The sequence below is a fragment of the Nerophis ophidion genome, linkage group LG12 (assembly GCF_033978795.1).
Source record: "Nerophis ophidion isolate RoL-2023_Sa linkage group LG12, RoL_Noph_v1.0, whole genome shotgun sequence".
Taxonomy (NCBI): Eukaryota; Metazoa; Chordata; class Actinopteri; order Syngnathiformes; family Syngnathidae; genus Nerophis; species Nerophis ophidion.
In genome coordinates, this window is record NC_084622.1 from 17,846,534 (window position 1) to 17,863,875 (window position 17,342).

General features: G+C 42.3%; 1 protein-coding gene across 1 annotated transcript in view; it reads left to right on the top strand.

The window, feature by feature from the left end:
• Positions 1-17,342, top strand: part of tln2b (talin 2b) — a 242,937-nt gene that overhangs the window by 48,575 nt on the left and 177,020 nt on the right. Inside the window, 3 exon segments of the mRNA XM_061918043.1 lie at positions 9,603-9,773; positions 12,100-12,197; positions 12,308-12,437. Coding sequence (XP_061774027.1) covers positions 9,638-9,773; positions 12,100-12,197; positions 12,308-12,437 — 364 coding nt within the window. The 5' untranslated portion in view covers positions 9,603-9,637.

Sequence of the window (17,342 nt, forward strand, 5' to 3'; positions counted from 1 at the left end):
CTGATCGTGGTTAGGGCCTTGCATGGCAGCGTGTGTGAATGTGTGTGTGAATGGGTGAATGTGGAAATAGTGTCAAAGCGCTTTGACACTATCAGCTCTATACAAGTATAACCCATTTACCGTTTAAATCGGTAGTACATATTGATAATTCCTTGTCTCGTAAGGCAGCTGGACAACTCCAACAGCATCAATCTCTTCTGGGTTTGTTCTCCTATTTGTTATCCATCTTGCTCTAAGCTATTTAGAGCAGAATCAATACAAATGATTTTATCTGCTGTTGCATATTAGTCAGTGCCACAGCGGAGGAACACTCGCATCCATTGTGAGTGGATCCTTTTGATCTGCCGCTGCTTAGGCCGCGTTCCACTTTGCTGGTTATTTCTGGACAAGGACCACATTCAGAACTTTGTGACCGTGTCTTCACCCTTCAAATTGCATTACAGCAGAGGGCGTGGCAACAGTCGGGGTCACGACCCCCCCTGGTGGAGTTTGTAAACAGTCTTGTAAAAATGATGTAATTTTAAGAGCTAATGCCTTCATTAAGAAGGTGGGCTGCATGAATATTAACGTGTCCGGGACCATGTGTCAGGACTTTACCATGCAAGACACGATTAGCCTGGTCACCTACCTTGTACAGGAAGTGAATATACAAACCCCGTTTCCGTATGAGTTGGGAAATTGTGTTAGATGTAAATATAAACGGAATACGATGATTTGCAAATCCTTTTCAACCCATATTCAGTTGAATATGCTACAAAGACAACATATTTGATGTTCAAACTCATAAACTTTTTTTTTTTTTGCAAATAATAATTAACTTAGAATTTCATGTCTGCAACATGTGCCAAAGTAGTTGGGAAAGGGCATGTTCACCACTGTTACATCTACTTTTTTTTTAACAACACTCAAACTTTTGGGAACTGAGGAAACTTTGAAAGGTCACAGTCATTCAATGTTGGTGGATTGATCTCTCCAGATTGTCAACCTTTTGATGATATTATGGTCCGCAGATGTTGAAATCCCTAAATTTCTTGCAATTGCACTTTGAGAAACATTGTTCTTAAACTGTTTGACTATTTGCTCACGCAGTTGTGGACAAAGGGGTGTACCTCGCTCCATCCTTTCTTGTGAAAGACTGAGCATTTTTTGGGAAGCTGTTTTTAAACCCAATCATGGAACCCACCTGTTCCCAATTAACCTGCACACCTGAAGGATGTTTCAAATAAAGGTTTGATGAGCATTCCTCAACTGTATCAGTATTAATTGCCACCTTTCCGAACTTCTTTGTCACGTGTTGACAACTTCTTTGTCAACATCTACGCTCCATAATATCATCAAAAGGTTCAGAGAATCTGGAGAAATCACTCCACGTAAGCGGCATGGCCGGAAACAAACATTGAATGACCATGACATTTGATACCTCAGACGGCACTGTATCAAAAACCGACTTCAATCTCTAAAGGATATCAACACATGGGCTCAGGAACACTTCAGAAAACCACTGTCACTAAATACAGTTTGTCTCTACATCTGTAAGTGTAAGTTAAAGCTCTACTATGCCAAGCGAAAGCTATTTATCAACAACATCCAGAAACGCCGCCGGCTTCTCTTGGCCCGAGATCATCTAAGATGGACTGATGCAAAGTGGAAAAGGGTTCTGTGGTCTGTCGAGTCCACATTTCGAATTGTTTTTGGAACTATTCATCATCGTGTCATCCGCACCAAAGGGGAAGCGAACCATCCAGACTGTTATCCACGCAAAGTTTAAAAGCCAGCATCTGTGATGGTATGGGGGTGCATTAGTACCCAAGGCATGGGTAACTTACACATCTGTGAAGGCACCATTAATGCTGAAAGGTACATACAGCCAGCATCTGCGCTGTCTTTTTCATGGACGCCCCTGCTTATTTCAGCAAAACAATGCCGAGCCACATTCAGCAGGTGTTACAACAGCATGGCTTCGTGAAAAAAGAGTGCGGGTGCTTTCCTGGCCCGCCTGCAGTCCAGACCTGTCTCCCATGGCAAATGTGTGGTGCATTATGAAGCGTAAAATACGACAGCGGAGACCCCAGACTGTTGAACGACTGAAGCTGTACAAAAAACAAGAATGGGAAATAATTCCACTTTCAAAGCTTCAACAATTAGTTTCCTCAGTTCCCAAACGTTTGAGTGTTGTTAAAAGAAAAGGTGATGTAACACAGTGGTGAACATGCCCTTTCCCAACTACTTTGGCACGTGTTGCAGCCATGAAATTCTAAAGTTAATTATTATTTACAAAAAAAAATAAAGTTTATGAGTTTGCACATCAAATATCTTGTCTTTGTAGTGCATTCAACTGAATATGGGTTGAAAAGGATTTGCAAATCATTGTATTCCGTTTATATTTACATTTTTACAATTTCCCAACTCATATGGAAACAGGGTTTGTAAAAGAACAGCATATTTTTCTCTGATTATCCTCAGTCATGAAGAGCATACTTGTTAAACAACATCAACATCATTAATAGGTGATAATAAGCTGCTGTGATAATTTTGTGTTCCGCCGCATGCAAATGTTGTGGTTCGTGCATCGGTGCGCCTCAATAAACTCTTCCGGATCTTTTTAAGGTGGCGGGGACAATTTGACAGGATAATATATATGTGCTGCTCACGCAGATGAAGGTTTTGCGCATGGATTTGATTTGTATTTGCAGCAAGTCAAGCGTGCACGGCGCTCGTAATTAAGATGTATTTATGGCGGGTGATTAAAACGCAAAGTGTTGCTGGCAATTATAAGACCCCCTGAAATATGACAGCTCATGAAATAGGTCGTCGAGCTTGAAAATAACACACCTGACCTTGACGTGACTCACTGCCGCCAATTGCAAACATGCACTTTTTTTTTTGTTCCGTGCAGCCAAACAAGGCGCTGACACGTGACTCACTGCTGGAGTGGGTTTTCCTGTAAAAAGGACTCGGGGGGCCCGAGAGACGCAGTGGTGGGCGTGCAGGAAGCTGACCTTGCCTTCAGTCGGGCGGGGATAAAAGGCCATGTCGGGATGTCAGGAGAAGGAATGGACTATTCACACTGCAAAAAGTCAGTGTTCAAAAACAAGAAAAAAAAATACAAAAATGAGGGGTATTTTACTTAAACTAAGCAAAATTATCTGCCAATAGAACAAGAAAATTTGGCTTGTCAAGAATTTTCAAAACAAGTAAAATTAGCTCACTTCACTGAACCCAAAAATGCCTTAAAATAAGTATATTCTCACTAATAACAAGTGTACTACTATACGAGTACGTAGTTTCTATTGTTTCATTGAAAATAAAACGGCAGTATATTTGGCTGTCATCTGTTTTAATATGAGAAACAATTGTGTCGAAGTCATGATTTTGTTTTACGTTCCTAAAATAAGAAATTCTTACTGTAAAAAGTAGTTTTATACTTGTGAGTGTTGATGACACAGCTTTGCAACATTTGATATTCTAGTTTCAAGCATGTTTTACTCAATATAGGTCATCAAATCTCAGCTACAAGCTGTAATATCTTATTGAGATCATTTAGGACTTAAACACTTAAAACAGGTATAAAATCTTATGTATGGCCGCGCAAGTCCCGGGATGGCCAAAATGTCCATAACACACCCCGCCGAGTCCCATGGGGAGGGGGAATGAAAGTTGGAAATGTCAACAAAAGTCCCAAAAATTTTCAAAATACCTACACAGGTTCGAGTCCCACAAGTTCTGCCGCCGGCCGGGATGCCCATAATGTCCAAAACGCGCCCAGCAAAGTCCCACGGAGAGGTGGGGAGAAAAGTAAGAAAAGTCGGTGAAATGTTCAAAAGTCCCACCCGGGTTCGAGTGTGCACTCAAAATCAAACTCGAACCCGGTTGGGACTCGAACCTTGGTAGGTATTTTGGGGGACTTTTGCCGACTTTTTCAAATTTTTCCCCCCTACTTCCCGTGGGACTTTGCTGGGTGCGTTTTGGAAATTTTTTGTATCCCGGGATTTGTGTGTCCGGCGGCGGGACTCGTGGGACTGGAACCCGGGGAGGTATTTTGGACACAATTGGGACTTATGAACATTTTGGCCGCCTTTTCCCCCTCTTCTTCCTCGCCTTCCTGTGCACCATTGCTGGGTGTGTTTTGGACACCTGGACAAAAACAGTTTCAAGCATATTTTACTCAAAATAGGTCATAAAATGTCGGAAACAAGCTGTAGTATCTTACTGAGATCATTTAGGAGCAAAACCCTTAAAACAAGTAAAAGACTCTAACATAAAATCTGCTTAGTGAGAAGAATGATCTTATCAGACAGAAAATAAGCAAATATCACCCTTATTTGAGATATTTCATCTTACTTAGATTTCAGTTTTTGCAGTGCACATATTATCAGTGCACTACAGATTTAATCCCGCTTTTCTCCACATTCCCGAGAACTGCTGAGTCAGGGATTAAAATACAGTCGTTTGATGACTGACATTTATTGGTGGTGCGATTGCCCGTCGAGTCGGGAATTGTGGTGGAGTGGAAGTCAAGCCGGCGTGCCGCATGGTCGGGTTTGAATTCCACGTTGGAGTGATTTCCACTTGTGCCACGCTGCTTGTTAGAGGCACGCTCTAATCAATGTCAGTCGTGCTTGTGGAGCATCGAACTGTTCTTTTCCCCGTAATCACTGCTGGAGTGCGGGGGGGAAACATGCTAGTCATTCATGCGTGTGTGCCTCCACGCCGCAAAGATGCTCGTCCGCCATTCAGTCAATACTCTGTCCCTTGTTATCTCCACATTACCTTACCTTGCATGGTGCAACGTTTATATGGTGGTTACTCCATACTTGCCAACCTTGAGACCTCCGATTTCGGTAGATGAGAGGGGTGGTTAAGAGGGGAGGAGTACATTTACAGCTAGAATTCACCAAGTCAAGTATTTCTTATATATATATAAGAAATACTTGAATTTCAGTGTTCATTTATTTACACATATACACACACATAACACTCATCTACTCATTGTTGAGTTAAGGGTTGAATTGTACATCCTTGTTCTATTATCTGTCACTATTTTTCCAAGCATGCTGCACACCCTCTCTGATGATGCATTGCTGTGTGGCACGCACAAAATTGCTTTCATCAAATGCACTAGAGTCTGGAATCTTCCATCTCGCCCTAGCATGGCATAAAACCGGTCAATCTTTGCTTCATGAGGAAGATCTTGACTGCCAAGCACTTGGTAGTCCACTACATCCAGGTCCAATCGCAGCTACGGCTTGGAACTTACAAGCGTATTTCTTCATCTTACTCGTCGTCGGTGTGGCCATGGCTGTATCTTCCTCGTTCTACTGCTTCATCTCCTTGTTGTGTGCGCAGTTGTGCACTGCACTCTAAAGCCGTACATATTATTGTTACATATGCATGTACAGTAGATGGCAGTATTGTCCTGTTTAAGAGTGTCACAACATTGCTGTTTACGGCAGACAAATTGCTTTACGGTAGACGAAAATGTGACTGCTGTTGTTGTGTGTTGTTACCGCGCTGGGAGGACGTTAATGAAACTGCCTAACAATAAACCCACATAAGAAACCAAGAACTTTCCCTCTATCATTCTACAGTTATAACGTCATTGGGCAGGCACGCTGAAAGCGGATGTGAAAACAGGCTGTCCTCACTCAGGTCCGCATGGAGCTGGAGGGGGCGTGGCCTCCAGCTCCGCCTGAATTTTGGGAATGTTTCAGGAGAAAATTTGTCCCGGGGGGTTTTTGGGAGAGGCGCTGAATTTCGGGAGTCTCCCGGAAAATCCGGGAGAGTTGGCAAGTATGGGTTACTCAGCCAGCGTCTGTGGGTCTGATGGACCCCTTGCATTTTGTGGCTTTTAATGCCTCACAATCAAACACTTTTATAAGCTCTGCTTCTTCCTATTCCTTTTCCAACATGTTGAAAAGAGGAACTGGACATTGTGATGCATCATGTTGTATTCTTGCATGTTCCAAATAAACTCACTCAAAACTAACAATAAATACTACAACTCTACTGGTTAATAAAGAGGGTCGTGAAGTGCAATATGGAGGTATTTGGACTTCAAAACTAACAATAAAAAATACAATTCTACTGGTTAATAAAGATGGTGACAAAGTACAATATGGAAGTATTTGGATTTCAAAATTATAAATAAAATATACACACTGTGTGTAGCCATGGAGGCACTGAATGTGTCTGCCTCATTTCTCATCTGCTGCATTGTTTTGATCAGGAAACCTCAAATTTCCGCAATTTTGACCATGAAAATGATCAAAATATGCAGGAACCACACCAAAATCACATAGAAAGCATAAACCAAAAGATAAATATTAAAACATATTTTATTTTATGACTTCGTTTTGGAACATCTCATGGTTAGGCCACCTGGTGGCAGGTGAGGCACCGCCTCACTTGCCTCCCCTGACAGCACGTCACTGTACCATACGTACTCTTTGCACTTATTGATGGCCCTGACACGACATCTACAAATGCCAAGTGTAGTTAGTTTGAATGCAAATATCACAAGTAAACCTAGTGTGTGATAGTGTGGTAAGCAAATGTGTAAACTCGGTGACTAGTGTGTGTGTGTGTGTGTGTGTGTGTGTGTGTGTGTGTGTGTGTGTGTGTGTGTGTGTGTGTGTGTGTGTGTGAATAGTAAATATTACTACGCAGCCATGTCATTGGGAGTTGTCATGCTGGGTGGAGGTTGCTGTGCACGCTCCATCCGCCACAAAAACTCAATGGGGCCTCTTTGCCATCTCGTGAAAAGTGGAGCTCACGCGGCGCCATTACCTCCTGTTTTTTTTGTGTTTGTCTTCTCCTACTTTGAAATAAGAACGACTGAAGAAAAGAGTGGCTTTGTTGGGGAGGAGCAACGACAGAGCCACAGGCTAACGCCGCCTCATTCATAACTTCATCATTATAGAATATCTACTTCCCAGATTTTGTCCTCTGTGACTCACAAAGACTGCCAGAGGAACTCTGCATAAAAGGTTTTATTCCCAGAATGTATGGACATTAAAACCAAATATTTCAGTCTGCAACCCAAGCTATTTAATTGTATGTTTCTCAATCAAGATGTACGCTAACAGGCCTTGTGTGTGGTTTTATTTCACTTCTACAACTTTGTTCTTTCCAAATTAGCACTCTTTAAAAGGTGAGCAGAGCCTATTAAAATGATATAAATCCTAAAACACGCTATCACTTCTGCTGTATTTGCAGCTAGCATGCTAACATGTCTTATTACTATTATTGTATTACCGCAAGTTTTAAATTCTAAATAAACTCCCTCCAAAGTTCTTAAAAACTCAGTGTGACGGACTCCTGCCGTCGTCGTGCGGGTTCCACGGACCATCAAGGAAGGACATTGCTTTCGAGCAGGTTTGACTTGCTTTATTTTTCAATCAAAGCTTGTCTTCAGGTCTGCTTCAGTCGTCGACGTCTTGCTCCCTGTTGCTTTCGGTACTCATGCTCTGCTGCGGGCTCTCCTCCTCCTTCTGCCCAGTTCTCTCCTCCCTCTCCCCTTTTATACATTGTGAGGAGATAAGTTGATTGTGTGCCGGTGCACGATCCACGCACCTGAATTCGATTGTGGTGTCACTCCCGGCACGCCCCGCCTCTCCGCTCGGCCGCATTCTCCGCCTCCTCGCCGCCATGTTTTTATTTCAAATGTATTATTCTGAAAAAGTTGCCATAACTCACTAAATTGTCCTGCAAACTTGTTCAAAGCTGGAGGTGTGTGTTCTGTTAGTTGCCAGCATGCTAACACTGCGAGTTAACTAGCCGCTTAGCTCCACTAGCAGGATGCCAGGACAGTATGCAACGTTTGTATTTTGAGGACTATATATATATATATATATATATATGTATATATATATATATATATATATATATAATATATATATATATAATATATATATATATATATATATATATAATATATATATATATATATATATATATATATATATATATATATATATATATATATATATATATATATATATATATATATATATATATATACCTTTACCGGTACCAACATATTAGTATCGGGAAAACCCTAATTTCCATTGTTAAAAAGTGTGAAGGAGGAGCGAGGCTCAAGGTAAAAATGATTTTGGAGGAAAGTTTAGTGGGGTTATTTCTAAGTCTCAGAAGTCCTGAGCTGCTTGACCTGTCTTGCAGAATGTGACCAAACATTCACTAATTTGTCTCACAGCCAAGTCTTGCTGGTGGGAGAAAGAAGGCAAGTAATGATGTGCTGGTGGTGGAATGTCTTTTTCATTGTTTTGACTCTGTTCCGGTTATTCTGGCACATTAGGCAGATTTGGGCTTTTTCCCCACATTGTGCTGCAGAAAGGTGGTGTGACTTACCTTGGATCATCTCTTTCTCCATGCACTGCAATGAAGCTTGCACATAACCTCTGTAGTCAGAGAACCTCCATAGAGTCCATAACATTTCCATATGAATTGGGAAATTGTGTTAATGTAAATATAAACGGAATACAATGATTTGCAAATCCTTTTCAACCCATATTCAGTTGAATATGCTACAAAGACAGCATATTTGATGTTCAAACTCATAAACTTTTTTTTTTTTTACAAATAGTAATTAACTTAGAATTTCATGGCTGCAACACGTGCCAAAGTAGTTGGGAAAGGGCATGTTCACCACTGTGTTACATCACCTTTTCTTTCAACAACACTTAATAAACGTTTGGGAACTGAGGAAACTATTTGTTGAATCTTTTGAAAGTGGAATTCTTTCTCATTCTTGTTTTAGGTAGAGCTTCAGTCCTTCAACAGTCCGGGGTCTCCGCTGTCGTATTTTACTCTTCATAATGCGCCACACATTTTCCATGGGAAACAGGTCTGGACTGCAGGCGGGCCAGGAAAGTACCCGCACTCTTTTTTTTTTTACGAAGCCACGCTGTTGTAACACATGGCGTGGCATTGTCTTGCTGAAATAAGCAGGAGCGTCCATGAAAAAGACTGCGCTTGGATGGCAGCATATGTTGTTCCAAAACCTGTATGTACCTTTCAGCATTAATGGTGCCTTCACAGATGTGTAAGTTACCCATGCATTGGGCACTAATGCACCCCCATACCATCACACATGCTGGCTTTTGAACTTTGCGTCGATAACAGTCTGGATGGTTTGCTTCCCCTTTGGTCCGGATGACACGATGTCTGATATTTCCAAAAACACTTTGAAATGTGGACTCGTCAGACCACAGAACACTTTTCCACTTTGCATCAGTCCATCTTAGATGATCTCGGGCCCAGAGAAGCCGGCGGCGTTTCTGGATGTTGTTGATAATTGGCTTTTGCTTTGCATAGTAGAGCTTAACTTTCAAGTTGAATAGCAAGTGTTATTTGGATCTTAGTAGACCAGGCCCTAAGTGTAAGTATGGGAGAAGGACTAAGGTTAGATAAAAAAAATTAAGTCCACAGCACCCCTGCTGGTTGCATGCCAGTAGTGCACCCCACTTTGCGCCAGACACCATCAATTGACTGATATGCCAATCCTGCTTCACCATGCTTGGGTTATTGTGGTCATTATGCAGCAGTTTGACTAACATGCTGAATGTTTGTGTTTTCCCCAGGTGTGTAGGTGAGTGAGGCCGTTACCCCCTCCAAGATGGTGGCTCTGTCGCTGAAGATCTGTGTGCGTCAGTGCAATGTGGTGAAGACCATGCAGTTTGAGCCGTGCACGCCCGTGTACGACGCCTGCAGGATCATCAGAGAACGTGTCCCTGAGGCCCAGTCAGGACAAGGTCAGCAGAGTTTAGTTCAGGGCTCCTCAAACCCACATTGGGTTAAAATAATTTTGGCTAGGAGCTGTGTGTGTGTGTGTGTGTGTGTGTGTGTGTGTGTGTGTGTGTGTGTGTGTGTGTGTGTGTGTGTGTGTGTGTGTGTGTGTGTGTGTGTGTGTGCGTGCGTGTGTGTGTGTGTGTGTGTGGTGAATCTAACATAATAGTGTGAGAGTCCAGTCCATAGAGGATCTAACATAATAGTGTGAGAGTCCAGTCCATAGTGGATCTAACATAATAGTGAGAGTCCAGTCCATAGTGGATCTAACATAATAGTGAGAGTCCAGTCCATAGTGGATCTAACATAATAGTGAGAGTCCAGTCCATAGTGGATCTAACATAATAGTGAGAGTCCAGTCAATAGTGGATCTAACATAATAGTGAGAGTCCAGTCCATAGTGGATCGAACATAATAGTGTGAGAGTCCAGTCCATAGTGGATCTAACATAATAGTGAGAGTCCAGTCCATAGTGGATCTAACATATTAGTGAGAGTCCAGTCCATAGTGGATCCAACATAATAGTGTGAGAGTCCAGTCCATAGTGGATCTAACATATTAGTGAGAGGCCAATCCATAGTGGATCTAACATAATAGTGTGAGAGTCCAGTCCATAGTGGATCTAACATAATAGTGTGAGAGTCCAGTCCATAGTGGATCTAACATAATAGTGAGAGTCCAGTCCATTGTGGATCGAACATAATAGTGTGAGAGTCCAGTCCATAGTGGATCGAACATAATAGTGTGAGAGTCCAGTCCATAGTGGATCGAACATAATAGTGTGAGAGCCCAGTCCATAGTGGATCTAACATAATAGTGTGAGAGTCCAGTCCATAGTGGATCTAACATGATAGTGAGAGTCTAGTCCATAGTGGATCGAACATAATAGTGAGAGTCCAGTCCATAGTGGATCTAACATAATAGTGTGAGAGTCCAGTCCATAGTGGATCTAACATAATAGTGAGAGTCCAGTCCATAGTGGATCTAACATAATAGTGAGAGTCCAGTCCATAGTGGATCTAACTTAATAGTGAGAGTCCAGTCCATAATGGATGTAACATAGTAGTGTGAGAGTCCAGTCCGTTGTGGATCAAACATGATAGTGAGAGTCCAGTCCATAATGGATCTAACATAATAGTGTGAGAGTCCAGTCCATAGTGGATCCAACATAATATTGAGAGTCCAGTCCATAGTGGATCTAACATAATAGTGTGAGAGTCCAGTCCATTGTTGATCTATAATAATAGTGAGAGTCCAGTCCATAGTGGATCTAACATAATGGTTAGAGCCAAGTCCATAGTGGATCTAACATAATAGTGTGAGTCCAGTCCATAGTGGATCTAACATAATAGTGTGAGAGTCCAGTCCATAGTGGATCTAACATAATAGTGTGAGAGTCCAGTCCATAGTGGATTTAACATAATAGCGTGAGTGTCCAGTCCATAGTGGATCTAACGTAATAGTAAGTCCAGTCCATAGTGAATTTAACATAGTGTGAGACTCCAGTCTATAGTGTGTGTGTGTGTGTGTGTGTGTGTGTGTGTGTGTGTGTGTGTGTGTGTGTGTGTGTGTGTGTGTGTGTGTGTGTGTGTTTGAATATGTGTATATATATATATATATCTGTGTATATATATGAATATATAAATATATATGTAAATGTATACATGTATGAATGTATTGTTTATGTATGTACAGTATATATAAATATGTAAATATATTAATATATTTGAATATATGTAAATCTATTCATGTATATGTATACATGTGTATATATGTACTGTTATATATATATATATATATATATATATATAATGTGTATATATATTAAAATGTAAATATATATGTAAATGTGTACATGTATATGTATACATATGGATATGTGTATATATGTACTGTTTTTGTGTGTATATATATATCTATATATATATATATATATATAAAATTGTAGGGACAATAAACACAAGTAAAATACAAAAAGGGCAGCAAGAGAAGTATCCCACACTTTAAGTAAATGTGTACAGCAGATTATCTACAATAACAATATGATTTCGTGAGCGGCTGGATTGAACAGATTCAGTCTATTTGCAGAATTCTTCTGTTCAAATTTTTTTTTGCGTCAGAGAGGTTTCTTGCCTACTGACAGTTTGGACTGACACTTCAGCCTTCATCACTGCTATATATATATTTATTTATTTATTTATATTGTGGCCGTAATTTGGAGCCCCCAGTTTAATTCATCCAGATTTAAGGAAGGATGCTCAATTCGCGTCTCATGTTCCCTCTCTGCTGCAGCCTCAGATTATGGTCTCTTCCTCTCTGACGAAGATCCCAGGAAAGGAATCTGGTTGGAGTCCGGGAGAACCCTGGACTTCTACATGCTGAGAAACGGAGTAAGACGATGTGGTGGAGCACCGTCCGCGTGCTCTCACCATCATTACTTCATGTCATCTCCATGTTTGCAGCATGACTCACTGCTCCTCTTCCCTCTCTGACCCTGCAGGATGTTTTGGAGTACAAAAAGAAACAAAGGCCGCTGAAGATCAAAATGCTGGATGGAGCGGTGAAGACCATCATGGTGGATGACTCCAAAACTGTGGGGGAGCTGCTGGTCACCATCTGCAGCAGGATAGGTGAGGCATGCTCCCTCCTCTGCTGCTAATATCAATCATTTTTGTCCCACACATGAATTATTCATACTCCCATTTTATTTTTAGTCCCATGCGTAGCGCTGGGCTCCGTGCAGAATGTCCTATCGTGTGTTGTTCAATTTATACTTGGACAGCAGCATTTGTGAGCCACTAAAAGTGCTGTCGCCACACTGGAAACTGTCCTTATCTCCTCCTGTTTGGGAAGAAAGCGTCATTTATCACGGGGAGACTATTCCTCCGATAGTCTCCTCACAACCACGCTTTCTTTTCTCTCCTCACTTGAATTAATGGTCGCCGTTTGTTCACAAAGCTTTTTAATGGTCTTCCAATTAGGAGGAAAAATAGACGCACTCATTTGCTTCACTTTTCATATCTGGGTTTTTATCAGGTCATGAATGGAAAAACCTTTCTCCTGGAAATTATATCACCTTTGCCCTTTGCCCTCTGCCGTGTGTCTACACTCGGGTTGTACGGTATACCGGTACTAGTATACTGTAGTATCGCCGTACTAACGAATCAAAGACGGTTTTATACTCTGAAAAGCAGATTTTAAGAGCAGAGGAGCATGTTCAGCAGCACACACACACACACACATACATACATACATACATACATACATACATACATACATACATATATATATATATATATATATATATATATATATATATATATATATAAAAGAATTACTTGATTTTCAGTGAAATCTAGCCAAAAATATAATTCCTCCCTCCGCCCATCTCCCCAATTCGGAGGTGTGAAGGTTGGTAAGTATGATGTAAATACATATTTGAAATGTGTATATATACACCGGGAGTCGGCAACCCACAGCTCCGGAGCCGCATGCGGCACTTTAGCGTCGCCCTAGTGCAGGGGTGTCAAACTCAAATACAGAGTGGGCCAAAATTTTAAACTGAACAAAGCCGCAGGCCCAGGTTGAACGAATTAAACTTTTAATAGGGACCCAAACAAGTTTTGCATTGAATATTGAACAAGCAAGGCTTATATAACTTTATAGTGACATGCAAAATTAAGTTTCAAATAATAATAACAACATTTAAAAAATATCAATGCCATCCATCCATCATCTTCCGCTTATCCGAGGTCGGGTCGCGGGGGCAACAGCCTAAGCAGGGAAACCCAGACTTCCCTCTCCCCAGCCACTTCGTCTAGCTCTTCCCGGGGGATCCCGAGGCGTTCCCAGGCCAGCCGGGAGACATAGTCTTCCCAACGTGTCCTGGGTCTTCCCCGTGGTCTCCTACCGGTTGGACGTGCCCTAAACACCTCCCTAGGGAGGCGTTCGGGTGGCATCCTGACCAGATGCCCGAACCACCTCATCTGGCTCCTCTCGATGTGAAGGAGCAGCGGCTTTACTTTGAGTTCCTCCCGGATGGCAGAGCTTCTCACCCTATCTCTAAGGGAGAGCCCCGCCACACGGCGGAGGAAACTCATTTCGGCCGCTTGTACCCGTGATCTTATCCTTTCGGTCATGACCCAAAGCTCATGACCATAGGTGAGGATGGGAACGTAGATCGACCGGTAAATTGAGAGCTTTGCCTTCCGGCTCAGCTCCTTCTTCACCACAACGGACCGGTACAACGTCCGCATTACTGAAGACGCCGCACCGATCCGCCTGTCGATCTCCCGATCCACTCTTCCCTCACTCGTGAACAAGACTCCTAGGTACTTGAACTCCTCCACTTGGGGCATGGTCTCCTCCCCAACCCGGAGATGGCACTCCACCCTTTTCCGGGCGAGAACCATGGACTCGGACTTGGAGGTGCTGATTCTCATTCCGGTCGCTTCACACTCGGCTGCGAACCGATCCAGCGAGAGCTGAAGATCCCGGTCAGATGAAGCCATCAGGACCACATCATCTGCAAAAAGCAGAGACCTAATCCTGCGGTTACCAAACCGGAACCCCTCAACGCCTTGACTGCGCCTAGAAATTCTGTCCATAAAAGTTATGAACAGAATCGGTGACAAAGGACAGCCTTGGCGGAGTCCAACCCTCACTGGAAATGTGTTCGACTTACTGCCGGCAATGCGGACCAAGCTCTGGCACTGATCGTACAGGGAACGGACCGCCGCAATAAGACAGTCCGATACCCCATACTCTGAGCACTCCCCACAGGACTTCCCGAGGGACAAGGTCGAATGCCTTCTCCAAGTCCACAAAGCACATGTAGACTGGTTGGGCAAACTCCCATGCACCCTCAAGAACCCTGCCGAGAGTATAGAGCTGGTCCACAGTTCCACGACCAGGACGAAAACCACACTGTTCCTCCTGAATCCGAGGTTCGACTATCCGACGTAGCCTCCTCTCCAGTACACCTGAATAAACCTTACCGGGAAGGCTGAGGAGTGTGATCCCACGATAGTTGGAACACACCCTCCGGTCCCCCTTCTTAAAGAGAGGAACCACCACCCCGGTCTGCCAATCCAGAGGTACCGCCCCCGATGTCCACGCGATGCTGCAAAGTCTTGTCAACCAAGACAGCCCCACAGCATCCAGAGCCTTAAGGAACTCCGGGCGGATCTCGTCCACCCCTGGGGCCTTGCCACCGAGGAGCTTTTTAACTACCTCAGCGACCTCAGCCCCAGAAATAGGTGAGTCCACCACAGATTCCCCAGGCACTGCTTCCTCATAGGAAGACGTGTTGGTGGGATTGAGGAGGTCTTCGAAGTATTCCTTCCACCTATCCACAACATCCGCAGTCGAGGTCAGCAGAACACCATCCGCACCATACACGGTGTTGATAGTGCACTGCTTCCCCTTCCTGAGGCGGCGGACGGTGGTCCAGAATCGCTTCGATTCAATGGCATATCAAATAAAATAAAAATAAAAATTGAATGCCTCTTCTCTATTTGCAGCCTTCTGAGGTAAATATCAAAATAAACTTTTTCCACAGACCAATAATAAATTTTAGTAAAATAACAATAAGGAATGAATCAAACATTCAAGCCCGGAAGTAGCGAGAGAAAGTGATTGAATAAAACGTTAATTATTGCTCAGTTTGTTACACTGATTTGCTTTAACAACACTTATACAACCTAATAGTGCAAAATCAACTTTCAAAAAACAAATGAAAAAACATCACAGAAATAAAATTTGAATAAAAAATGTAATGCCTCTTTTCTATTTGCAGCCTTCTAATGTAAATATCAACATGAACTTTTTCCACTAGCTAATAAATTTGAAAATAAAACAATGAGGTGGTCGGGGTTGGGGGGTGACGGGGTTTGGTGGTAGCGGGGGTGGATATTGTAGCGTCCCGGAAGAGTTAGTGCTGCAACGGATTCAGGGTATTTGTTCGGTTGTGTTTATGTCGTGTTTCGGTGTGGTTTTTCTCCCGAATTGTGTTTGTCATTCTTGTTTGGTGTGGCTTCACGGTGTGGCGCATATTTGGAACAGTGTCAAAGTTGTTTTTACGGCCACCCTCAGTGTGACCTGTATGGCTGTTGACCAAAAATGCCTTGCATTCAATTGTGTGTGTGTGTGTGTACAGGCCGCATATATTATGTGACTTGGCTGGCACGCTGTATGTATAGAGGAAAAGCGGACGTAACGACAGGTTGTGGAGAACGCTAAAGGCAGTGCCTTTAAGGCACGACCCTAATATTGTTGTCCGGGGAGAAATCCGGGAAAATGGTTGCCCCGGGAGATTTTCGGGAGGGGCACTGAACTTCGGGAGTCTCCCGGGAAAATCAGGAGGGTTGGCAAGTATGAGGATAAGCGGTGAATGCGGTGTTACAGCGGCACTGCCGCTGTATAATCCTCGCGGGCCAGCTCTAATGTTAATTTGATATTGTCTCAAGGGCCAAATGAAATTACACAGAGGGCCAAATTTGGCCCGCGGGCCAGAGTTTGACACCCATGCCCTAGTGGCTCTCTGGAACTTTTTCAAAAATATATGAAAAATGGAAAAAGATGAGGGGGAAAAAAAAAAATTTTTTTGTTTTAATATGGTTTATCAAGAAGGACAAACATGACACAAACCTCCCTAATTGTTATAAAGCACACTGTTTATATTAAACATGCTTCACTGATTCAAGTATTTGGGAGGGCGCTGCTTTGTCCTACAAATTTTGGCGGTCCTTGAACTCACCGTAGTTTGTTTACTAGTATAACTTCCTCCAACTTTCTAAGACGTGTTTTATGCCACTTCTTTTTCTGTCTCATTTTGTCCACCAAACTTATAACGTTGTGCATGAATGCACAAAGGTGAGTTTTGTTGTTATTTACTTGTGTGTAGTGCTAATCACACATATTTGGTCACTGCATGACTGTAAGCTAATCGATGCTAACATGCTATGTAGACTAGCTTTATGTACATATTGCATCATTATGCCTCATTTGTAGCTATATTTGAGCTCATTTAGTTTCCTTAAAGTCCTCTTAATTCAATTTATATCTCATGACACACTATCTGTATGTAATATGGCTTTTAATTTTTTGCGGCCCCAGACAGATTTGTTTTTGTATTTTTGGTCCAATATGGCACTTTCAACATTTTGGGTTGCCGACCCCTGTTCTACGTTAGCGCCTTTAATAACAATATAAATAACACTTGGTTAATATTCACGTTGCAAAATGTAATGGCGCTTTTTGAGAGGGTTATTTAGAGGGATTTATTGAAGCAATATAGGACCTCCCATTGACTCCATAGTATATTTGTGAGTTGGAATGCATAAAAAAGAATTTACATCTGTCATTTTGCATAAGCAAAAATTCCCAAAAAGTACAGTTTCCGTTAAAAAAGGTTAAAAAAAAAATAGTAGCTGCTATTTATTTGATAAAGAGGAAAGTGCAGTCTGGAAAATAACATTATTCTGAGTTTGTGCCTACACCAGCTCCTGTTTGGAAAATAGAAAAAAGGATAAAAT